Consider the following 26,237-nt stretch of genomic DNA (forward strand, 5'->3'; position numbering starts at 1 on the left):
TGCTGCCAAGTGTCTGTTCTTTTGAATGGTGAGTCTTCAGGTCCATTTGAGATACCCAATGGCGTGAAGTCAGGGTGCGTGCTGGCCCAGTGCTATTCAAACTCTTTTTCACGTGCACTCTCAGCCATGCAGTTAGGGACCTGGACCATAGAGTCTACATAAAGTACAGGCTTGATAGGCCACTTTTCAACCTTCATCATTTGAATGCTAAAACCAAGACACTTGAGAGGCTCATCCTTTCAACCCTTTTTGCTGACGACAGTGCATTTATGGCACCCAAGGGATCTGATCTCCAACTTATTGTCAACAAGTTTGCAGAAGCCACTTGCCTCTTTGGTTTGATCATCAGCCTAGGAAAGACCGAGGTGTTGTTTCAGCCTGCTCCAGGATCTGCTGCTCTCCTCCTTCAATCTCTATTGAAGGAACAGAGTTAAAAACAGTGGACAAGTTCAAGTACCTCAGCAGTGTGAACTTCTCTGTACCCGTGTATAAAAATGTAACCCAAGAGAGTTGACTTTGTCTTACCTGGGGGCAGTGATGGAACCCACATCACTGACTGAGCCACATCCATTGTCACGAGCACAAATACTTAGCCTACTTGTAGACATCTGATCCAAGGAAATTATTAATGTGCTTTATTTACAATAAACTTGGCCTCATCCCTTTGATCCTTGTCTGATTTGGTGATCTTTAGGGGGGATCTCTCCCAGTTTACTCATTGGCTACTTACAGAAGCCACTGCAATGCACAAAGGGGCCAAACACATAGCCAAACAGTTATCATCATTGACAGAGCAGGAGTCCTGTCAGGACACCACACCAGTGACTTGTGACCACCACACCCTGGAATTCCTAGGAGCATCAGACACAGTGCTGGGAAGACTTATTCTGTTCCCCTTTGTTATTTCTATTCCAGACACACAAACACACCAAGGTGCAGACAGAAAAAGAAACAAACGCAAAAGCAAATTTAGACAAGTACTACTCCAAAAAAGGAGAAGTGTGCACTCAGAGAAACAAACACACATGGAAACACATCAGTATTCAAGAGTGTGCTGAATTCAAAAGGACCCACCAGAGGGGTCACATCACCAGTGCTGCCACTCTTTTCAAAGCAGCAACAAGCTGCAGGCCCCCATGCCCTGCCATGCCATAGATCTGAGCAGGTTTAAAGCTGCAAGGAGTTCTGGGGCTCCCCACAGTGGTGCCATACAGCTACAGCAGTGCTGTTCAGAGCACCAGGGCAGGGCTATAGTGGGCCCCCTTGAATCCACCAGGCCCATATGCGATTGTCTCCTTTGCCCCCTCTGCCCCCCCCCTTGGCCTGTCAGAGTCCCAAGACCCCCAGAAACTGGGAAAGTTGGTACACAAGTCTGAACATTGCAGGAGACCTGCTGTGCCTATAATAATCTACTCCAATATCTAAAATCTGGGGTGTTTGGGGTGTCCAGGGAGGGGTAGCACCTCCAGTGTGGGGACTTGTCGTGTCTCTTCGGGGGCAGTTCATGCGCCTTTGGTCCCCACCTGGCACCCAGCTCTCACCTGTGGCTCCAAGAAGCTGTAGCATGCAGCAGCCACACCCCGCTAAACTGCTTCGACAGGTGGGCTAAACCAGGTGAGGGTAGCCGGCAGGTCTGAAACCTGCAGTGAGATAGGGAATTGCCTATCCCAACATGCAAAGTCAGCCCCGGTGGACTGGGCGGATGAGATCAACAGCACGCTCCAACGACCAGGAAGGCAGTTCTGCAGCGCTCTGTGGAGAGCGAAGGCATGACAAGGCACCAAAAACAGCATGGCCATCCACTGCAGCCTAGGAAGTCCCAGCCATGATGACTTTTCGTACCACTGGAACCAGGCTTCTGAAGTCGAGAGAGTGGAACTGCCCCCATGCAATGGCTTTTCCACTTTAAACATTCCCCGCACAGGTTCTTTGCACATTCGATGTCATCGTCGGACACGACGGACTGCCTAGTATCTAAAATCTTCTCTCTCACCCCTCACCATGCCATCTGTGTGCCTGCATCCTAATGTCCACAAATTCTGGGCAACTTTGGATCAGGATCAAACTCTGAAATTGGTATCTACTGTCCATCTCTATAACAGGTCACTCCAACGCCCGACAACTGAGCAGCCCCTGAATTTCAGGTACTCAAAGGCTAGATCTGAACTCTGTTAGTCAGGCCTGTCTCTGTTAGTGATGGGGAGCCAATGCGTATATGAAGAATTATCAGCCCTCTTGGATGAGACCTAGGCAGCCATAAGTTTTCTTTCCTGTCCTGTGTGTTATTCTGCATGTTTGTACAGGATATTCATGTTATCCATTATGAGGCCCAGGAACAGAAGCTGTGTGGGACCTATTTTATGCAATGAGCAGTGTGTGTGCTGACCTACTTACTTGTCTATTGCATTTCTGATGCACCCATATATATAGGTGCCAAATACAATGTTAATATTGCTTAATGGAGCAGCATTGTTTTCTTTCCTCCACACAGTTGGCCATGGGCAGAGCGAAGGAGACCGTATGGTTGTGTCCGATTTCCACATTTTCATCAGAGACAGTTTACAGCACATTGAACTCATCAAGAAGGATCACCCAGACCTCCCCGTTTTCATTCTGGGGCATTCCATGGTAAGCATGTGACAGTGTACGTCTTAATAATAATCATTGCATCTGTCTGCAACAGAATTATGGGTTTCCTTCTGGGGGATGGGAATCACACAACCTCCAATAAGAAAAGCAAAGTAACAAACAGTAGAACTTGAGAGTTATGAAATGATCAGTCAAGCACACATGTCATTTGGAAACAGAAACAGGCAATTAGGCATCAGCAGAGACAAAAAACCCCAACTACAGTTCTCTATTAAATATAAACTACTTCAAAAAAAAAAGCAAAGTTCAAAAGAAAATATATGACAAGGGAAGGAAACTCCCTGGGTTTTGGGGTTTTTTCTGTTTTTTTGTTTAAGGTGGTTAAAAGCCTGAAAGCCAATGTTCACAATGTTCAATTGTACCCTTTTGAACGAACAACAATAATATGTTGTTCAGAGTTGAGAACAACCTCCACTCCCAAGATGTTCATAACACTGAGGTTCTGCTGTACAAGCATTCCCCTCTACCCATTGCCTCGGTCCCAGAGGGACCGTCATCTCTAGAGAGGACTTCAAGTCCCTGTGGCTCATTCAGTCCTTGGCCTTACTGTTGGGATAAGATGATGCCATTAGCAACAATGAGCTAATTCATGATGCACATCCCTACCAGCCCCCTAGGAACCAGACTGAGTTCCCCCAACTCATTCCTCATGAGGCACTAAGCAACTGTCAGATAGTAATTTCTTTCATTTACCAGCTTGTATTTGAACCAGTAACCAGGAAGTTATATACACTCTGTAGCCTTGTGAATGGACCAGGAATAAAACATGGCAATACACTGTAGCCTCATTCAGTTACACAACTGTTCTGTAAAGTGTTTGGCGGATTGGGGGTGAAAAACAAAAGGAGGAGTGGTTTGGGGAGCAGCTTTTAAGTTTGATTCAGACAGTATAGGCCAAATCCTGAGTATTCAGACAGGCTGCATTCGTACGGGTGGCACAATGATTGTCCCATGCATACAAAAAATGCAGAAGCGCTTCAGGATTTAACCCCGTGTTCAGATAAACAAGAATCCCAATCTAAAGTGCATGGCATGCTAGGGTTCACTGTGCTCTAAGTCTCTGTAACAAGGAGCTAATTTCCAAGCACCCAGCCAAACAAGGTCATTGAGATTCTTCTTGCTGCTGCCCCATTTAAACAAGCCAGTGATTCTTCAGCAGCTTGTAAGTTCACCAAGCATTTTCCTTGACAATTAATCCTCTGTGATCTTTACGGAGCAAGTGAGCCAAGCACCCCAGTGCCTACCATTCTCACACTTTCTGCAGGAGGCCTGCCAACACTTGGCATGACACTACATGGGAATGTGGCACTGTTTAATTTGCTCCCCATGAGTAGGTCACTGATTGTAGAACTCAGTGAGCTGTGTGCTCTGGGGGTAAAAATGAGGAAAGGGACATTTGCAAGAGGACAGTTTTGGGCCTAGCGTAATTATCCAAACATTTATGGTTTCTGTTCCCAGGTGACAATCTTTGTTACTCACGGATACCAGTATAACTCAGAAATACTGGATAGTAACAGAGAGGGAGCCGTGCTAGTCTATACACTATCAAAACAAAAAGCAGTCAAGTAGCACTTTAAAGACTAGCAAAATGGTTTATTAGGTGAGCTTTCGTGGGACAGACCCACTTCTCCAGACCATAGCCAGACCAGAACAGACTCAATATTTAAGGCACAGAGAACCAAAAACAGTAAGCAAGGAGAACAAATCAGAAAGAGATAATCAAGGTGAGCAAATCAGAGAGTGGAGGGGTGGGGGGAAGGTCAAGAATTAGACTAAGCCAAGTATGCAGACGAGCCCCTATAGTGACTCAGAAAGTTCCCATCGCGATTTAAACCATGTGCTAATGTGCTGAATTTGAATATAAACGTCAGCTCGTCCACTTCTCTTCAGAAATACTGGATACAAATGCCTGCCTGCCTGCTTTTCTGCTACCTTTGTATCCCATTCCCACTCATCTTCACACTTTCTGTCATTCAGTCCCTCTCTGATCCAGTTCACCTTGTCCCCACCTTTGAGTCTCATGTGAAATATATGTGACTTCCATGAGACCTTTAATTTTTAGTTCTCTGCACAGAGATCTGTTCAAGCCCTGAACCTGCAAACACTTTATGCAACTGAATAATCCAGTGAAGTTCATAGGACTGCTCATGTGCATTTAGGTAAGCATGTACATAAGAGTTTGCAGGACTGAGGCCAGAAAATATCTCAAATGCTCCCCCCCTCCAAAAACTACACCCCCAGTCAGAACATAACAAATCTACCCCTTTGCTTCTACCCCTTTGCTTCTTTACTCCATCTCTTGCTTGCACAAAATGCCTGTCCAACTGGAAGCTTCCTGGAATAGAGAACTTGACTTTGTATCTGCCAATAAAGTGCCCAGTACATCAATGTACTGTTCAAATAATAAGAAATGATCATCTGTTTAGTGCTCATGCTACCTCTCACTTTTGTACTACAGGGAGGAGCCATCTCCATCCTGACTGCCTCCGAGAAACCCAATGAGTTTTCGGGCATGGTATTAATTTCACCTTTAGTTGTAGCAAGCCCAGAGGTTGCAACGCCAATCAAGGTAATTACAATGAGTGTTTAAAAAAAAAAGCAGAAAACCAAACTGAAAAACCAAACAGGAAAGAGAGGAACCAGGTTGTTCTTCTTGTGATCAGATCATTTTAAGAAGTAACTATGACTGATCCTTGTCTCTAACTGCAGTGGTCCTGCCCAGATCTGAGTTCTCTGCATCACATGGGAGCCATTCAGTCATCACTTTCTTCTTCTACCAGCCCCTATTCCCAAGAAGATTGCTGTTTATTCAAAAAGGAGGGTGAACCTCTGGTTCAAGAAGACTTTTTTTATCAGTCAAATCAGAAAAGGGAGGAGTGGTTTTAAAAAATTAGATGGTTAAATTCTCCCTGTACACAAGCAGGAGAAGGAGAGGCTGATTAAAACAGAGTATGAGGAGGTAGATGACTAGAGGCCCCAGTTCTGCACCCAATGAACTCAATGAGAAAGGAGGGCTCTGGGCACACAGTCCATTGCATAGTAGAGTGCTAAAGCTCTAGACGAAACCAAAAACAATCTGGCAATTTATCTGTTCTTCTCAGAAAGGGATGAAAGCTGGTGGCTTTATTATTGCTTATATTCACCTTGAGCTGTTCTTATTAGTTGTAGTGCCTGAACCTACACCACACTCATCCTCTTGTGGCAAGAAGAGTTTGATGTGGCCTAAGTAAATGATGATCAGAGGGAAGTAAGAGTGGTCCAGATCTCACAGTCGCTGCTGCCATAGATCAGAGTTTAACCAGCCACAGGCATGTTAGAAGAGGGGTCCAGAACAATGGCACACCCGGAACAGCACCTGGAGGCATTCTGGCTATGGAGAACAGAGTCAGGCAGAACAGCTCAAGGGGTGCTGGGGGGAGCACAGGTAGGAATGGTAGCCACTATGCTCTTTAAAAGAATGCAGACGGCGTTAGCCCTGTGCCCTATGGTTCCCTCACACAGAGAACAAAAGCACCTGGCTCCTCATTCCACAAATGCACCTTCCTCCCTTCTTGCTCACCAAGGTAAGAACAGCTAGAATTTGGCCCTGCGTTTGCAAGCACATGCAGGATGTAAAGGGCAAGAAGGCAAGGAATTATTTTTGGTGGCACTAGGAGATGGAACAAGGGGAATCGAATAAAAGTACACAAAGAAAAATGTACAATGAATAACAGAAAGCATGTCCCTGTTAAGCCCTGGAATCAGTTTGTGTCCAAAGGGAATGGGTAGAGGCTGCATTGCTTGAAATATTTATAACTGGATGGAATCAGCTGCTAGAAAATATCTGAAAGGAAAAATCCTGCATTAGTATTCTGGGGATGGATTAGATGGGACCTCAGTGAGATTTTTCTGTCTCTAACGTGTATGACCTGTGTTACAGTTCTCCATTTCACTTGGCCTTTACTGACCAGCATCGTTTATTTTCCTTTGTGGTTGGATGTCAGCTGGTCCCAATAAAATTTTTGTTACAACTTCTCTGAGCCCTCAGGCCTCATTTTCACACAATAAAATTAAAATGGTTTGCTTACCTTTCGCAAAATCTGTTTTTGTAAACAGTTTAGTTGAACTGGAGTAAAACCCTTCATAGACACTCTTATTTTGGTTTAAGAGTGGTTTATTTCAGTTTAGCTTAAATCTGTTCCTAACGAATTTAAGATAAATCAACATAAGACCAGTGTATAGTGGTTTAGGCATTCCCACAAAGCCTTTTGCACCCAGCTAATTAAATTGGTATTAAATCACAGTTCTAGTTAAAAACCCATATAGATTGGTGTGTAGCAAACCTTCACACTCACGACATCTTTTACCAGGACAATGTGGGAACCCCCTCTTACAGACAGCATAGACAAGGGTATTGAATGACTTGTCATACCTATTGACGATGGCACATCTTTTTTGCCCCAGACCAAAACTATCCGATTCCTGTCATCTCCATTTTATTGAGTCTGGCCTGTCAGCCACTCCTTAAGTAATTCATATTGCATCAGTTCCTGACTGAAACACATTAGAAGATAACATCTTCAACTATCAAATGTAGTAGCTATAGTGTTTAATAAGACAGTCTTTTAATTAAAAGCCCATTGTGTTATAGGTCATCACCATGGCCCTCGTGAATCAATAATGCCAGATTGGAACCTTTTGACCGTCGAAGCTCGAGTTTATAACATGAAAGATTAATTTTTCCAATGGCAATGATCTTGGCTCTTAAAATCATTGTGCTATAAGCTGTACTGACTGGTGCACTTAGCACTAAATTTACAAGGGTAATGTGACTTTTCATATAAAGCTGAAATTCCATATGCGTGCAGTCTCAGAACACTACCTTATCACAGTCAGTCAGTCACTTTGACCTTAAGATAAGCTATATCTATGCATAGGTAATATTTGTATGTGTGCACACAGAGGATATGTATGTATGGGCATGCACAAACACACTTGGCCTGATTCTTCTTCCATACAGTTGTAAATCAGGAGTCACTCCCCTGAAATCAGTGAGTCTCACCAGTGTAAAACCTGCTGCGTGGAAGATCAGAACCAGGCCCACTGTATTTCTTTACTGGTTTGTTGTTGTTGACTCAAATTGGTGAGAGGCTCCAGAAATGTGAGAAAGTTCTGAGAATGTGTCCAAACCATGTGCCAAAGAGTTAGTAACCACAAGTGTGTGGAGTCATGACAACAAGAAGTGAGCAGCATTAGGGTCGTATGTGCTCATGTGAGGGAATTCAGATCTACTTCCTTTGCAAAATTTCCATCATCTATACAGGGCTCCCTGAGGGTATAAATTCACTCACACACACACACACACACACACACCCCAACAACAACAGTGTATCTTAAATTCACAAAGGCCAGCGAAAACTTGTTCTTGCACTAGGCAGAAATCTCACCTTGGCTACGTCTACACGTGCACCCAACTTCGAAATAGCTTATTTCGATGTTGCGACATCGAAATAGGCTATTTCGATGAATAACGTCTACACGTCCTCCAGGGCTGGCAACGTCGATGTTCAACTTCGACGTTGCTCAGCCCAACATCGAAATAGGCACAGCGAGGGAACGTCTACACGGCAAAGTAGCACACATCGAAATAAGGGAGCCAGGCACAGCTGCAGACAGGGTCACGGGGCGGACTCAACAGCAAGTCGCTCCCTTAAAGGGCCCCTCCCAGACACACTTTCATTAAACAGTGCAAGATACACAGAGCCAACAACTAGTTGCAGACCCTGTATATGCAGCACGGACCCCCAGCTGCAGCAGCAGCAGCCAGAAGCCCTGGGCTAAGGGCTGCTGCCCACGGTGACCACAGAGCCCCGCAAAGGCTGGAGAGAGAGTATCTCTCAACCCCCCAGCTGATGGCCGCCATGGAGGACCCCGCTATTTCGATGTTGCGGGACGCGGATCGTCTACACGTCCCTACTTCGATGTTGAACGTCGAAGTAGGGCGCTATTCCCATCCGCTCAAGGGGTTAGCGACTTCGACGTCTCGCCGCCTAACGTCGATTTCAACTTCGAAATAGCGCCCAACACGTGTAGACGTGACGGGCGCTATTTCGAAGTTACTGCCGCTACTTCGAAGTAGCGTGCACGTGTAGACGCAGCCCTAAAGTTATGAGCTTGTATTTATAGCCATGGTGACAAATTTATTCTTGGGGAAACTTCATTGACCTCAGTGGAGTTGAATTTGGCAGAGGGGGTTTGAGTACTAATGTGGTATTCAGTGTCTTACATGACTTACATAGACACCCCCTCCCCCCCCAGGACTAGGGGGTTTCTTTGATATGTACTATGAGACATCACTGCCTTCCAATTTTTGGAAAACTCTGATTGCAGTCTGGTGATTTTTGTTTATTTAAGAGCATCAGACAGGTCTATTTAATGGATTACAGCCTACTCTTACAAACACCAGCAGCGTATGCAGATTACAGATTAAATTTGCAGGTAATATCTGTGGATAGAGTAGAACAGTACAAAGACCAATAACAAGTTGTCATATTTTCTAAGTGGTGACCATTTAATTAGAAGATAGTTATCAAAGATCAGAGAAGAATTTTGCATGGGGGGTGTGTGAAGTGTTATTGAAAAACAAGCGTGTTCTTTTCTGATGCTAGTGCTTTCAAACTCAGACAGCTGAACGCTTTTGTGTTTGAGTCCCAGGAGACAAGCGAGCAATAGATTTCCTTAATCAATGCATACACACTTTACTGTTGTTTATGTGCAGACTCCCTGGAGAATGTGCTTATCAAAGAGACTATAGCCTAGGCAACTACTGTAAATTGCATAGAATATCACTTAAGTGCTGCAGCCTGGAATCAGAACTCACTGACGGTAGGAAATGCAGGGGCTTAAGCTGGCCCTTTCCCACATTGACTTGATCTCTCATCTGCACTGGGAAGAAATGCAGAGTGTAGCCTCAGGGAAGTTGTGAATACTTCTTACTGTTGTGCTCATTCTTGTAATTGATGCTGGTGGATGTCCAAATTTTTTGTTTCATGGCAGTTTTTAATGTTAGAGCCAGATCTCTAGTTGGTGTCAAATCAGCACACGCTATTGACTTCAGCGGTGCTATTGCCAGTTTGACCAGCTTCGGCTTTGGCTCACCCATTTCTTCTCCGTGCTGCCCAGTTAATTTGTTTTATTCATTTCCCACAGGTGTTTGCCGCTAAAGTGCTCAACTTTGTTCTACCAAACCTAACACTGGGAGCTATTGACCCCAATGTGGTTTCCCGGAACAAAAAGGAGGTGAGGCTGTTAACATCATTGTAAGTCATTGGAACGGTGGTCCACAGCCCCAGCGCTGGCCCTCTGTCGTGGGGCTAAACACCTCATGCCAAATTCTCTGTTTGTGGAAACAGGGGAAATGTCCTTAAAGCCAATATCTGTGACCATTTACACCAACAGAAAATTTGGTTCATAAGCTGACTAGTCCAGTCTGGAACCAGTTACCAGTGCAATGAACTCTGCATCCATGTCCTGGTTTGGCTAAAATTTGGCTGTGTGATAGTCACTGTGGCACAAAAACAGACCCATGATTCACTACCAAATGCAGCTCCAACAGCAGCGGCAATGATTGCAGTTGTAGTTTGGACAGGGCTCAGATACCTTCAAGATCATGTTGTCTAAATCTTCTCTTCACACAGATACCATAGCAAAGATGTTTGCATTCTATCTACACTTACTATTACTTGTATTGTTCTTAGAGAGTGGCTAGGATCTCCCATCACAGAGCAGGATCCGGTGGTGTTAGGTGCTGTATTAAGATGGTTCCTGCCCATACTTTAACCATTGTAACTACTTAGAGCTGCTACCTTTCTGAGTTGTAAGCTCCCATTTCTGCTAGGGTAGATCAGGTATATGGGACCAAGCTGCTGTGTGGAAAAGCAACACCACTCCTCATGCTTATGGACAGCCTGCTTTGGTAATCACTGATGTCTTGGGACCTCTTGCAGCACAACAACTAAAAAGGCTCCCATGCCTGTTTATAGAAGATAGCCAGGTCTGTATTTAGACTGCTGAGGGGGGGAAAAAGTGAATGGAACAGCTGTGTCTGGGAAGGGACCACAAATCAGGATTTTAGTTCACTCCTAAGATCAACTGGAATGGCAGGAGATGGTACCCAAGGGTCTCTAAAAAGCACGAGCACGTTGTAAGCATAGTGAACGCTTACTTCTCTGGCAGCCCATGGACCCTGAAGGCTGTAATTTTCCAGTGCATTTGAGTGGCTAGACGACCTGGATTCTTACTTCACATAGATATTAATGCATTCCCCAGCTGTGGGTGGGTAGGCGGATCTCTGTCCATGCTGGCATCAGAATGCCTGCTGACTGGATACGACGCAAACAGAATGTTGTTAGTACTTAGGTAAGCGTGGCACAGTTGACCTTTGTTTGCAAATTCAACTTGCCAAATTGCCTTTGGAAGGAAGGTGAATTAGAAGTAAGAGTGGTCCTGTGGATAAACCGCATGGATTTCTGGGTTCTGTACCCGGCTGTGACACAGATTTTCTGGTCAAGTGACATAGTTTCTGTGCCTCAGTTTTCTAATCTCTAAAAGGGGATTAATATTTCATTGGGTTAACAACATGAAACACTGAAAAGGCCTTTGAGATTTTTCAGCTAAAGAGGAGTGAAATAGACAGGGGCAAATGCAACGTTCCATGATACTGGACACAATATAAGAACCAACAGAGAAGGCATTAGCATACATCCATGTTGTAATATATATATGTCCTCAGATATTTTGATGAAGCTTATAGTAACAAAAATGTACAAACTACACATAAATAAGGTCAGTTCCATTGTAAAAGGGACACCAGCCAGCTCTCTAATGTTCTATCATGTGAAAGAGTAAAGATACAGTAAAACCATATGAAGCAAGAATTCTATGCCTGGGTTGCAAAGAAGAAGTCATACCAGGTGTATGTAGTAAAAGGTCAATCAAAGCCACCACCTTTATATCAGGAGGCAGCACAACCTAGCTGTTACAGCAGCGACTCCTGGGTTTCCCTGCCTGGTTTTGCCACTGACTCATTGGCCGTGTCTACACTAGCCCCAAACTTCGAAATGGCCACTCAAATGGCCATTTCGAAGTTTACTAATGAAGTGCTGAAATACATATTCAGCGCTTCATTAGCATGCGGGCGGCCGCGGCACTTCGAAATTGACGCACCTCGCCGCCGCGCGGCTAGTCCTGAGGGGGCTCCTTTTCGAAAGGACCCCGCCTACTTCAAAGTCCCCTTATTCCCATCAGCTCATAGGAATAAGGGGACTTCGAAGCAGACGGGGTCCTTTCGAAAAGGAGCCCTGTCGGGACGAGACATGCGGTGGTGAGGCACATCAATTTCGAAGTGCCGCAGCTGCCCGCATGCTAATGAAGCGCTGAATATGTATTTCAGCATTTCATTAGTAAACTTCGAAATGGCCATTTGCGTGGCCATTTCGAAGTTTGGGGCTAGTGTAGACGTAGCCATTATGTGCCTACGTAAACTCACTGTGCTGAAGTTTATCCATCTGTTAATCGGCTGTAAAAATACCTTCCTTGAAGGGGTAGAGCCTCAGATGGAAGACCCTGAGAACATGCTAACTATTGTTACAGGATGTGAACTCTAAGCTAAGGCCTGCCCAGTTTCAGACTTTATTTACCATCTCCCCAACTTCACAACACACTTTTACCTAAGTATTTCAGTGGAGGCTGCAAGGGAGCCATTCAGAGGTGTCTGTGGTAACCTGAGGGTACAGTCCACGATAAGAATAATTGGGTTTCTGTTGGGGAAAAACAGGTTCCCCAACACTTCCCTCCTTCCTCCCACTTGCTCACACCGGCCTTCATTGCAAGGCTCAGTGCTAGGGCTGGCAAAAGCTTCATGTTCTTCCTCTTGGCTTTGGCTTCTCGTGTAGTCACTTCTGTTTCTGTGCTATGACCATCATTAGGCAGTAGGAGCAGTCATATAGGATCCATCCATCTGGTGACTGGATTAGATCTCTGGCCCATTTTGTGTGATAGTAACACTGGACCACATGTGCTATCAGCCTGGTCACCCTGTTGTGAAAGTAACAACAACCAACAACTACTTTGCTGCTAGGCAAGGCCTGACCACGCTATTTCCCAACACATTGATGGGCATGTTTAAGGACACACCCACATACAAACTTCAGGGAAGTGTAGATGAAACCCGAGGCCCAAGATTTGCAGCTTGTGAGCTGGAAACACCCATTATTTACATGCTGAATGTAACCAGATCAACTTTTGTTTTCTACAAATATCTTTAGGCAGCTCTCCAAGAATTCCCTTCCTTGTTTGTCGTCACAGGAGGTTTGGCATTCTCACTGAGGAACTGAAATGTACATGGTGCCATGGAGACATTTGGTAAATCTAGTTCTTTATGAAGGGCCAGGAAACAAGTCAGGTGGGACGTTACCCAGCTCAATCGTCAGTGTTCAGTGGAACTCTCATTGAAATCAGTGGAAAGAGCCCCACATCTGTGGGTGTTAGAACAGGGAGTAACTACGTGGCAGCCTACTTAGTGCAGCGCAAGACTGATAAAGAGCTGACAGGCTAAATAGATGGGTGACACCAAATGTACCAGGGGACCTGCTGGACAGTGCCATCTACAAGAGAATCTTTTTTAAAAACCAAGCGGGTCTTTGCCCACAAAAGGTTATGCTCTAAAATATCTGTTAGTCAATCAGGTGCCACAGGACTTCTTGTTCTTTAAACACATAGTTGCCGGTTGTGATAGGTTCTACAGACCCCCACCCTGGGCCAGGGCAGGAAAGGGCCAACATACTGCACCTGCTACAAGTGTGTAGCTCAGACCCCCCCGAGACACAGTCCAAGGGTATGTCTACACTACAGCTTTTAGCAACCAGGCTGCCTGTGAAGGCTGTTTGTTGGCACTTTTGCTGGCAAAATACTTCACCCCCATGGGGGAGGGCATTGCGTTGTCAGCAGAGAGCGCTCCCACAGACCAGGCAGTGTTCACACTTTCACTTGCGGTGGGAAAACTTTGTCGTTTGTGGCAGGGGAGGGGTTAACCCCCTGTGAACGCCATCAGTTTTGTGGCTCAACTGCAAGGGCAGACATACCCCAAGGTGTCAGGCCTGGAAGGTGAGCCCCTCAGTAGCTGTAACTAACAATGAGGAAAGAATGGGAAACGGCGTCAGGAGGCAGAGGTTACCCACGTTCTCCTGGCCAGACAGCGAGCACAAATGTGAGAGTTGGAGAAATTGCAAAGGAGGAAAAGAGCCAGGATTTACTGGCAGAGCAAAGGTGGACAAGGCAGTTGGGAGTATTAAGAAACAGAGAGCAGAGACTGAGGTGGCCAGATTGATGCAGAGCCTGGAACATCACCCTGGTGTCTCTTAGCCCTCCCTGGTATTTACTCCTCAGCACATCAACTCTCTAGATATCCTGTCCTTAAGCCTAATTCCCCCACCCCATTTTGAGCAGAAGGGTTTTCCCTTTTCTCTACCTTCTTCCAAAGGCTGAAGCTAAAGCCCTTTCTCCTCCTCTCACCACGACATGCCATGTGCCATGCCTTCGCTCCAGTTACTTTCCCTCACTTTAGGGCCCCTCCAGAAGGCCCTTAAATTGAATTTCCAGGAGTGGGATTATGGACATGCCATGGCCAGGGGAATCAACAAGAGCCCTGCACAGGACCAGTGTAAAGCCTGGCAGTGGGACAGGAATCTGATGGGTCCTGCAGGACCCATCGCCACACGAATGGCAGTGGGATTAAAAAATAATCCTCTGTGGAACTCTAAGATAGACCCTTTGCTATCTCTAGCAGCATACAGCATTTTAAAGAGGCTTCAGTGATTCCAGAGGGAAACCAAACTGCACTAGCATGGTCAGGAAGAGGATCCCATACTAAAGTCAAATGGATGCTGGCACTGCTACTTAATATGCCTAGTTTTCAATATAGTAAACAATCAGAGCTCACCTCTTGAAGGGAGATGATCGGGACAACATTCTCAGATAAATGGACAGGGACTGAGCCATTTTGACAGCTTTGCTCTAATTTCCTATAGTCCATTGGGACAGCTGCAAGGTGGGTTGCTCTTGTCAGTTCCTAGGGCTGAGCTCTCCAAGCTCTGCAGCAGAGGTGGGGGTCTCGGTGGCAGGACCATTCCTATGCAGGCTGCTCCCTGCAGCGGTCAGCTGGAGCCCAAGTGTGATAAGCTTCAATGCTCAGTGTAAGACCAAGTCTATAATCATCATGCAGACCATCAGCACAGCAGAAAAAGAGAGCTCTTTGGGTATATCTACACCGTGTACCTTTCAGTAGCACAGCTTTGCTGCTGTAAGATCTCCACGTAGCTGCAGTGATGGGCGGTAGCTTTGTCAGCAGGAGAGGGTCTCTCAGTCCCACTAACAAAACACCATCCAAGGTGGTGCTTGTCACCAGTAAGAATTTTTTTGTTCTTGGGGTGTTTGTTTCACTCCCCAATCGATAAGTTTTACTGACAAAAGTGCAGTGCAGACCTAGCCTTAGACTGCATTAATGAGAACCCGCTAGGGGAAGGAAAGGAGACACAATCACGCTGCTAAAATAAACTATGAAGTGAGACTCCATCAGCAACTGAGCACAGGAGATTCTCCCAGGTTCCATACTGCTGGCACTTGGGGTCACTTGAGCAGAGGGCATCAGGTAGCCAATTCTCTGGCCCAGGTCTGGCAAATATTAGAGCAGCCGAGGGGCCTCTCTAACTTGTGCCAGCTGGTTATGCTCCTCTAAGCACCATCCATCAACTAGGGATTGCTAGTGCATTGTGTCAAAGCCATTCCATCCCCACCCCACAATATATCTCTTGTGCAAAGGTAGGTGGGGAAGGAGACGTGCTTTACATCAACTGGGTAGTATCCAGAACAAGGGGCCTTGCAGATTGTTTCCACTTCCTTTGTGCCACAGAAGCCTGTCAAACAGACCCGATAGGGGCAGAGAATCAGTCTCAGACTTCTACTGCTCAGATATGGCACATGTGTGGGCACAGTAAGGAGGGATTTAGACTAACCTTTGTGCTTGCTGGAATTAGTGCAGGGGGCAGTGGTCACAGTTTAAACCACTTTGTCAGAATAACGGCCTTTGTAATTTACTGACTTTACGAGGGACATGGCAGCTGCCAAAGAATTCATTGTGCTCTGGTGTCTAATGAACTGTACAGAAAACAGGACAAAAAAGCAGTCCTGTAGCACATTAAAGACCAACAAAATAATTTATGAGGTGTGAGTGTTTGAGTGGGACAGACTCACAAAAAGATACAGATGAACACAGCTACCTCTGTGGCTGTTCCCATAGGAGCTGCTGTGCTGAGGGAAGTGGGCTCACTTTTGGGTGGAGTTGGAGCAGTAGTTGCCACACTGCCACAGGACAGGAGCTATCGCTGTGAGGGAAGTGCAGGGCAGGCTTGCTTTCAAGCTCCATTCCCCCACCACTCATACACACACACTGGGGCCTGTCTTCCACCCTGAACCAGGAGAAGTGTATGGTTGCTTTGGCCAGAGCCTGGTGATAGGTTAATCCAGCTCTGGAGGCAGTGACTCACCTGGAGTCTTCTTGTAACCCATATCCTAGAGGAGAAAAGTTAGGCACCTTTTAGCCAACCTACAAAGAAAAGATGATTTTTTTCCAAACTCCATTAGAGTTTGAGGTAGCGGTAGCTGTGCCAGGGATCCACCTATAAGCAAAATGCTTTGTCAACTACTGAGAAGGCAAAGCCCACGTAGGCTGCCAAAGCTCACTGCTCCATATGCACCATAATGAGATTTACTGTCGATATGCCTTATGCAGCAACTACCCAGTTCTTTGCTGAGTTAGCCATTTCTCGCACTCTCTTCGCTTTAGACTTTTTGTGCTGACGCTTTGCTCTTAGCCAGCCTGCAAGAGGAGGATAAAAATTTGCAAGTGAAATGCTGCGGTGTGGGGTGGTTTATTTTCCCCCCTCAGTGGCACTTTATGTCATAGTTTAAACTAAGGCCAGGTCTACACTAGAAGTTAAGGTCAACTTTAGATACACAATTCCAGCTACAGCAACTTACCTGACCATCCTCACTGAGGGAGGTCAATGGGAGAAAGTCTTGCGATATTGAGGAGTAAAGGGGTCGAGTGCCAACCTCAGATAGTTCGTTTTCACACATCCCTACCAGATGCGTGAAATCGAACCGCAGAAGATCCACCCTGACTGAGCTGATCTTCTGCATAGTGAAGACATACCCTAAGAAAAGCTTTGCCCAATAAGGAGCAAAGGCCCATACATAGGGAGCGTGTGAATTGTGCAGAATGAAGATACCTTTATAGTTAATACCACGGGGAGGCCCATGAGGTTACAGGCCCCAGAAGGCAGTGCTCCAGCTTGCCCCGAGCAGCCTTCACTGAGCTCAAGCTAGCACAACTTGTCAGGACCCACCCTCTTTGCAAGGACCATCTCCACATACACGCAACAACGACACAGCACTCTTCATTGTATTCATGCTTTGCAAGCAGGAGCTAATCAGTATCACCACCCTCCTGGAAGACAGGTAAATATGCTTACCCCCATTTGACAGATGAGGAAACTGAAGCAAGGAGTGGCAGTGGGACTCATGAAGGGCTACTCAGCACCAGAGACAGAGCTGGTACTCAGGAATTGCTTGCATCAATATAATCTTTATAATAAGGCAGAATGGAAAACAACCTAGGGCATGGGAGGTAGGCTGCAAAACTTTGGCTGTGTCTACACGTGCCCCAAACTTCGAAATGGCCATGCAAATGGCCATTTCGAAGTTTACTAATGAAGCGCTGAAATGCATATTCAGCGCTTCATTAGCATGCGGGCGGCAGCGGCGCTTCGAAATTGACGAGCCTTGCCGCCGCGCGGCGCCTCCAGACGGGGCTCCTTTTCAAAAGGACGCCACCTTCTTCGAAGTCCCCTTATTCCCATGAGCTCATTATTATTTGTTATATTTTCTGGAGTCTGCACCTTGACTATACGCAGGGTTAGCAACCTTTCTGAGGCAGAGTGCTGAAATTTGACCTTTTGACCTCTGTGTACGGTCCAAGTGCCAGAGATAATATTTAAAGTCACTAAGAGTCCTACTTACAACAGCTTTGTTAATAAATAAATAAAGACCCAGAGCTTTACCATTTAGGTGGTGGTGGTTGGTAGAATTAGCTGGTCTTTTCTTAATCTACAGACAGCATGGCTTTGAACAAGCTCATGGCTTCCTGGTGGTGGAGGGACAGGGCTGCACTCCTGCCCCCTGTGCTAATGATAATTGGCTTGCATGCCGCTCTTGGCACCCATGCTGGGGTTGCTGACCCCTGGACTATACACTGACCAACAAATTTGGACCTTAACAAAAATTAGTTGCTTACCCCCAGCTAGGATAACCTGGCACAATAGCCCATGGGGGAGGAAAGAGCCTTTAGCCTAAGCAATAGCTGGGAAGAGACTCACCATACATAAAGACTCCATCTTGTATTTTTCAGGACTGTTTCTAACAATGTTCCACCACCCCCCACAGGTTGAAGCTTACACCTCCGACCCGTTGGTCTACCATGGGGGCATGAAGGTCTCCTTTGTCATCCAGTTGATGAACGCCATTGCCAAAATAGAGCGGTCCATGCCTAAATTGACTCTGCCAATCCTGGTGCTGCATGGTTCACCGGACAAGCTCTGTGACATCAAAGGTTCCTACTTATTGATGGACACCGTGCAGAGTCAGGACAAAACACTCAAGGTCACCTTGCTTCTTTCCTTTGAAGGGCATTATCCTGTACTTATCAGCCACTGCTTTGCTCAGTGTAGGCCACTGTTTCCCAATTTTATTTGGCTTCAGAACTCATTTAAACGCAAAAGAATTTTGCAGACCCCCATTCCCAAGCTTTGCCCCCCTCAGCCCTCACACCTACCCCCATCTCCAGGCTTTACCCACCTTAGCTCTCAGCCCCCAAATCTGCCTCCCTACCTCCAAGCTTTACACCTCATCCTGCAGACCTGACCCCCCCCAACCCCCAGGCTTAACCCCTCTCAGCCCCAAACCATCCCCCAGGACTAACCCATCCATGGCGCAGGCTGGAGAGCCTATGGCCACATGTACCCAGCAGAAGGAAGGCTGGCATGGAGGTGTTCCATGGGTGGAGGTGAGCTGAGCCACGACTATCGGCAGAGTGTGGCTGCTCACGTAGTGGGGTGAGTGAGGGGCTCTCTGCAGCTCCCTGCCCTGCTGCCGCTGAAATAAAGGAACCAAATTCAATTGGCTTAATGGCCAGATCCCTCCCGCCACCCTGCCATCCATTAAACCAATTAAGTTTAGTTCTATTGTTTCAGCGGCAACAGGACAGGGAGCTGCAGAGGAGTCAGCTATTGTAATGGAATTCTCTTGCGGAACCCATATTTTCACTTCGGAACCCCAGGGTTCCGTGGACACACTACTATAAGCTTAAGGGTTTGACTGAGTCACCATCACAGCAGGAGTCAGGTGCTGTTGACAGAGTGCAAAGCATGGGAAATTGTCAGCTGCTGGCATTGGCCGAACACCTGAAGGAGTAGAAGGAGGTTGGCACACTCCTGGGTTGGCTGTCAACCAGGTAACCCAGCCCTCCCAAACGCTGCGACAGTGCAGGCTGCTTTCACGCCAATTCCACCTCACTGCGTAGAGGTACAGCGAGAACTTTCCGAAACACAGCTGAACAAAAGCATCTGCTCCTTTGGAGAGAGCACACAGCTGATTAACCAATTGTTAGCACATGAATGAGCTTGAAAGGGAGATGGGGAGACCAAGCAAAAGCTTTTGTCATCAGAAAAAAAAATGTCTATACCAGCCATCAAAAGAGTGAAATTACACCCAGGGCTGTGGGAACGCCTCCCATGGCATTTACATGCCAAGGATGTGATTAATATTTCCTGCCTCTCATTGGGCTGCAAGCTTGGCTCACTGGATGCATCGACTGGCAAGGAGACTATGCGAGAATGGTTTTGCCCACTGCTTAAGTGCATGAAAGCTGCCTTTGCAAGAGACTTGTGCTTCTCAATGTATGTGCTGTATGGGGGTTAAAATAAGAGCCACGCTGGGTTTGCATGGCTTTCACTCCCTTACTGGCAGACAATAGACAATGGAATGCTCTGCCTGTGTAGGGCAGGTCTTGGTTTGATATCAATGCCATCTCCAGAGTGTGTGTTATCAAACTCTACTTGCAGCAGAGGGTCTGGACTAGCATGGGGCCTTGGAGCCTGGTTCTCCCATCTCCCCCATCGGTGCCTTAACCATGAAATGAGTTTAGGAGCCTATGTCCTTTTGTGGCTCTGGGCCCTGAAGATGAGTTTTTCCAAAGGCGATGAGCATTTACCATGCCAGCTAAAGTCAGTCTGGGCATTGGGTGCTCAGGAACATGTGATCATACCTCACATTCTCCTGTGAGTGAATCTCCCTCCATGAGGAGAGAGGCAGGAAAAAAACTGGAGGAAGAGAAGGAATTGTAATTGTAACATGGCAAACCTGAGCAGGGAGGACAGCTGTGCAACTTGGATAATCCTGTTAAATCTCCTGCTGAACCTGACTAGATCTCAAGTTGGTGGCTTCCCTTAATTTTCTCTCTCTCATAGATAGGGTGAATGATGAAAGACGGACGAGATTTGTGCAAGGCAGGGATGTGGGCGCTCTGGAGTGCAGCCTAAGGGCTGCTTGGTTCTTGCAGGGGAGTTGGCTGACCCAGTGTTCTTTCTCTGATTGCAGGTCTATGACGAGGCCTATCATGCTCTCCATAAAGAGCTGCCAGAGGTCAGCACTGCTGTGTTTAAGGAAATACTAACGTGGATTGATCAGAAGGTCTCAGCAGCCGGAGAACCCAGCCACACTTAAGAACAGCTGCCTTGTTACTTCTCAGTGGTCTTCTGAGGATGGAAGTTTGTGTTTGATTGGGTTGGTTTTTTTTCTTTCCCTTTTTTTTTTTTAAAAAAAAGTCTCTCTGGAAAAGATTTACCTTAGAGGGACTCCTAGGATTCTTTGCTATGAATAGACATTCCTGTTACATAGGAGTGAGACACTTCTCAGTCACTTAAAGAGGCCATTGCCCGAAGGCAGGAAAGGGGTTATAGCAGTGGGAGAAGGCGCAGTAAACTTTCCAGGTTGGTTGTTGCACTACAAGGCTCCTGTTCAAAAAAGCCCCCAAAGCTCCCTGCCTGCTTTCCCCCCATGGTCTTTGTTTTCTCTGGAATTCCTGATGTGCCAAGGCTGTTTTTATTCTGCAATAATCTTGGGAACGTTCAGTAGTTCTGCATCTTTCATTTCATTCCATTTCTGCTCCTGCAGAGTATGGTTCCCTTCCCTGCTCCAGCAGTTGCAGAACATGTTGTATAAGAAGTCTTTACCCTGGAGATGAGCACACTAGAGAGAGTTAGCAAAGAGAGCTGGGGAGAGGAAATAATCCCACACTTGAAGGTGAAAAAGCTAATCGTCTAGGTCATACTAACTTGGAGGAACCCCACTCCTAGCACATGAGGCCCCTCCCCTGGCAGTTTGTGCTCTAGAACAGTATGTTTAAGAGCTATTTAATTCCCAGTACCAGAGCTGAGTTCCCAGAGGAGAATGTAGTATAAGATACTTAAAACCTACTAAGCACACACAAACCTTGTGACTTCCAGATAACATACCCTTTCCCCTCTGCAAGGTGAGCTACTCTGCAAATATTCCTAGGGCCTGCTTTTTAAAAAAAAAAAATTACTTGTGCTACTGACACTTAAGATGTAAAGTCAAAGTTTTATTTAAGAGGAAATATTAATATACTATATTATATGTATCTCGGCAGCTCAGAGAGCTGTCAATGAGGAAGGGAGGAAAGTCTGAAGATAGAGCCAACTGTTCTCACAACTGCACACTCTCAGCCATGGCAGTTTTGTCCTAGCCTGGCCCATTCCTCTCGTCTCAGCTCTATAGCAGTCATTTGGCCTTTTCCCTCCTTAGCTGGTGATGACCAGAAATGCTAGTCTGGCTTAGACCATCTATTGAAGGGCAGGGGTTGAGGAGATGGGCCTGCACCTTGACAGTCCACTTATTTATTAAGAACTCCCTAATGTTATTAGCTTCCCCTGCAAGCACTTCCAAGTCTGAAAAGGCTCTTTCTTGAGTGATCCTTCTAGACTTAGCAGCTGTGTCTTAGCTGGATGGCAGTGATGGGTTGTACTTACTCCTGAGATTGTTAAAAGCAGATCATAGAGTACCTAGGTAGCCAAACATCTGCATCTGAATACTGGGGCTACATAGAACACTCCCTGGAGAGAATAGTGATGAATCTACCACAAGGGCAGCTGCCACTAAAAGGTGCACAAACCCAGCAGTTTCTAATACTGGTTGGAAGCTACAGACCCAAATGCCCACACTGGTCTTTTATATCAGCAAAGCTAGAGGAAGACTTCTAGGAGAACTTTCCATGGTAAAACTCACGCATGTGGTAAAGGAGCTTGCATCAGCCTGTTAGCCTTTCCTCTGGCAGTTGTGTTACAGCTTGCCTACATAGGAAAATCTACTACCAGAACTGTACTGATATACCACTGTGGCTATACCAGTATGAAGTCCCTGTGTGGCCATACACCTTGCACAATAAGAGAGTGTCCACATAGTTATGCCAGTGAACACTCTTAGATCAGTTATACTGGAACAGTATACCAGGCATTGTTTTGCCAGGCAATGTCCCATGCCAATAGGCCTCTGTCCACAAGCAGGAGGAAGTTCAGCTTTTTCCTTCCACTCCCTTAGTTTCCATCAAACTTCTGCAGCTAGGGGAAGGGGAAGGGGAAGGGGAAGGGGAAGGGGAAGAATCATTCCCCACAGAGAAAAATAAGCCCCCTTTGTGGCTCCCATTGTAGAGGGGCCATGTGTCCTCTCTGGGCATTGCCCAGCAGCTGAAGTTATCACAGGTCCTTGCTACTGTTTGCCCTGAAGGAGAATAGGGCTGTGTTTCCATCATGACAGTGTGCTGCTGTTTCAGTGGCTTGTAAGGCAAGGTACTGCTATTACACCACCATGTCTGGACTCAGGAAAGGTAAACTTTTGCAATAATAATAAGCATTGGAGCCTGACTTTCATTAGCTCACACCTGTTCTCTAATAACGGTTTGAAGTTAATGTCATCCCAGGACTTGCAACTGTGTAGTGCATCAAATCAGAAATGCTGTGCTTTACAGATTGGCCTCTGGCATTAGTACAGCTCTGGCTTCCTGGCTGCAATCTGAGAAACTATTATTAGTCTCAGCAGTTCAGCTGGACTTGAATTTAAAACACTGTTCCAGCCATTACAATCAGCTGCTACCAGCCACACCTGTAAAGCCCCTGCAGTGTTTTTTGGATATCAACACCAGGTGAAGCTCAGGCACTACATACTCAAAGAGCTTCCATCGAGCTGCTTCTTTTTCTGCTAAGGGTAAGTCCCTCATTTCTTCTCCTTTGACCCCCTGCCAGATTATCTATGAGCTGGGGCGAGTGCAAGCATGGAGATTTAAGCTATTGGTAGAGCTTGCCTGCCTCTGAGGCCTTAATCAAGCATGAGGGTAGGTGTAATCACACAGTGAGGTGTGCTAGGGTAACATGGGGCACACTAGGAGTGTGCTATAAACAAAGAATCAATGAGAAAGTAGGATTTTCAAAAGTTGTTGTACTGAGTCTGCTCCCCTTGAAGTCCAGGGGAATTTTACCATTGACTTAAATTGGAGCAGTTAGTGGAGTGCTGACCTCTTCTTGGGGGCAGGGCAAGAATCCTAAATGAACAAGTACTTAGGGGAGAAAAATAAAACTAATCTTACAGTGTGATTGGCCACAGCCCTGCTGTTTCCTAGAATCTGTATGTGGCCCCAGGAAAGCCTGGTGTCAATGCCTTTGACTGGCTCTGCACTTTTGCCTGAGAAAGCTGCTTTCCTTCTGAACTTGGAAGCAGTTTGTAAAAAGAAAGTGAGGAAGAGAAAAAGAACACGTCTGGCTAAGCTCAGCAGAGCTGCATGGGCAGGGGAAGTGGTCAAAGGACAATTGGCATCTGCTGCTGCTTCAGCCAGGTCTCTGAAGCGCTACCTTTTGGGCCATGAGGCCCAGAGAAAACTTGGCTGAGAAACTCAGGGAAGGACTCTAACAGGCTTGAGCTGCTCAAATATCCCTGTTCAATATAGAAACTCTCCACTGGTGTAAATCAGCATTCGCTGTAGACTCACTTCCAGGTGTAAACCAACATAGCTCCAGTGAGGTCATCTGTGCTGCACTGAGGGACAGCAACTGGGGATCTACCCCACGCTTACATTCTTGCTGTTACAGTCAATCCTTTGCTGTAGGTTTGAACTGGCTTAAACCGATACACACCTAGTCTGCACCCTGTCCTAGGGGAAGTCCCTTCCTGAGCAACTTCACTGGCAGCAGCAAACTTGCCACCTGTGGGAATGTAAATCAAACCTTTTTTTGAAACACCAGGGACACCTTAGGGGGAGCACTGCTGGCCTTATGAACTTCCAGATTGCTCTGCTGAGACAACTGGGGACACTTTCCCTCTGAGACTGGAGTGCATTTCTGACAGAGCAATAGTCGTTTGTAACTACTGTATATATCTCACCACACATACCCAGCATAGCATCAAAAGACCATACTCACAATGTGTAATTCACACTCTTTTCTATTTAGACTGCTCTTTTTATATTGGTCACCTTAGCACACTGTCAACATAAACCTGTAGAGATCATTTATTTTTCCAATTCCAGTAACTTCTGAGCCCATTAATTGTTCCATTGTGCTCCAGTTTAATACAATATATACACATGTGCATACACGTATTTTCAGTGGGAAAAGTGTGTACAAGTTTAGGGTTCTTTAAAGGAATACAGATATATTGCAACTAATAATAAAGTTATGTTTTCTGAATGTGGTGTATTTGGGAGCATCATTTGCTGCAGTCAGCAGAATATAAGAGAACAATAGAAAGAAGGATCTTTAAAACACTTCACCTTTTGGGTGGGGATATAGTTAAGCCACAGATACTGCTAACCTGCAATCTCCAGCATAGTAACATTGCAGGTGCTGCCGCCCCACCTGTCATCCTGCCCAAACTTGCAATGTAAAGGCTGTTTACTCTTGGGTTGGGAAAGTCTGCACTAGTGTAGCTATGCCACAGAACATCTATGCCAGGGCCAAGCCTCTGACTAAAGCTTAGACTGACCTAGCTACCTCACTCAGGGGTATGAAAAATTCACACCCTTGGGAAAAGTAGTTACATCAGCCTAAACCCTAGTATAGACACCACTACATTGACTCCTAGGACAGAAAAAGCCCTTCCACCACTGTAGTATCTACAGCAGAGCAGCACAGAGGCGGCTGTGTAGCTGTAACACAGACATACTCTCAGATTTGCATCAGAGAAGCAGATGCAAGGAATCCAAGTGTAAACAAGCCCTGAGCTCTCTGGGACGCGGCCCATCCCTTCGGTACATTTGCACAAGCCCTAGCAACATGGGGACTGGAGCCTGATTGGTGCCCCTTGCACTATGGCAATCCAGTAACCTACACTGGCACTGTTGCTACACAGCAGTGGGGGCACTTAGGTAACCCATGCTGGAAGGGACTCTTCAGGTTTTCATACAGGCTAATCTGTATAAAGCTTTCAAAGTATTACCTGAGCTGAAATTTACCAAACTAGTTTTTAACCCCACCATCAGTTTCATTCTGCAAATACTGAATGCAGGCCAGAAGAGAGGCTGGAACGTAAGTCACAGGTATTTTAAACACTGCCCTTGTCCACAGGGGCAGCTCCAGAATGAAGCCTTTGGGACCCCTGGATTTTCCTGTAAAATTTCAGGAGGCTGGTAGGTCCCAAGTGCCAGTGGATGGAGGCTCACATGGCCTGGGGTATTTGTTTACATTCTGGGGCACCCTTGCAGTGTTAGAGGCTGCACTCACCTATGGAGATAGGATCTCTTTTCCAAAGACCCCACCCAGCTACTTCAGTACTTTTCAATAACAAAACACTTCATCAACTAGAGTCCCAGTCCTGGAACTGGCTCAGCACATGCAAGCCTGCTGTGCCAGACAGACCCTGCTGAAGTCCACAGGGCTCCAGAAAGGTGAAGAGATCCACACATATGAAGAGAGCTGCAGCATCAGGGCTTACAAACCTAGCACAACACCAGGCAGAGTGGTGGGTGATGGCCAAGAACATGAGAAATATTTTCTTCTCTGACTCCAACCCTAGAGTCCTCAGCACTAGAGGATTTTTGTCCAAGGAGAGCAGGGAGTCACCCCACTTTAAAGAGGCTTCTATGCCAGCCAGCCCTCCCACTCACCCGTACACACTGAAATACATTGGCACTGAGCTGACACGTGCTTCCCACATGTTATTACTCAGGGGGCTAGGTGGCCAGTTTTCAAGTGAGAAGTGTGGTCAAATAGGGGACCTGACAGTATCTGGTCAGATTCACTGGCCAGACAACCCTGACTCCTGCACCCCCCACCACTGTGCCCCTTCTCACACCCCAACTCTGACTCCTGCACCCCCACACCTCCCCGCGCTCTGCCCTGTGCCCTTTCTCATGCCCATTCTCACACCCCAAC

General features: G+C 46.4%; 1 protein-coding gene across 7 annotated transcripts in view; it reads left to right on the forward strand.

Annotated features, from left to right (window-relative positions):
• MGLL (monoglyceride lipase) overlaps nt 1-26,237 on the forward strand; it is a 243,289-nt gene that overhangs the window by 77,753 nt on the left and 139,299 nt on the right. For 4 of the 7 annotated variants that reach the window (XR_012646967.1, XR_012646969.1, XR_012646970.1 and 1 more), the window contains exons 4-8: nt 2,492-2,628; nt 5,108-5,218; nt 9,838-9,927; nt 18,187-18,402; nt 20,398-23,079. Coding sequence is in view for 3 of the 7 variants with exons in the window: in XM_075005275.1 (XP_074861376.1) it covers nt 2,492-2,628; nt 5,108-5,218; nt 9,838-9,927; nt 18,187-18,402; nt 20,398-20,523 (680 nt within the window). In the remaining 4 variants the exon portion in view is untranslated. Of the gene's footprint in view, nt 1-2,491; nt 2,629-5,107; nt 5,219-9,837; nt 9,928-18,186; nt 18,403-20,397; nt 24,567-26,237 lie in introns of those variants that run through there. The other 3 variants (XM_075005275.1, XM_075005276.1, XM_075005274.1) reach the window with 1 other exon arrangement.

Source organism: Carettochelys insculpta, chromosome 11 (assembly GCF_033958435.1).
Source record: "Carettochelys insculpta isolate YL-2023 chromosome 11, ASM3395843v1, whole genome shotgun sequence".
In the NCBI taxonomy this organism is placed as follows: domain Eukaryota; kingdom Metazoa; phylum Chordata; order Testudines; family Carettochelyidae; genus Carettochelys; species Carettochelys insculpta.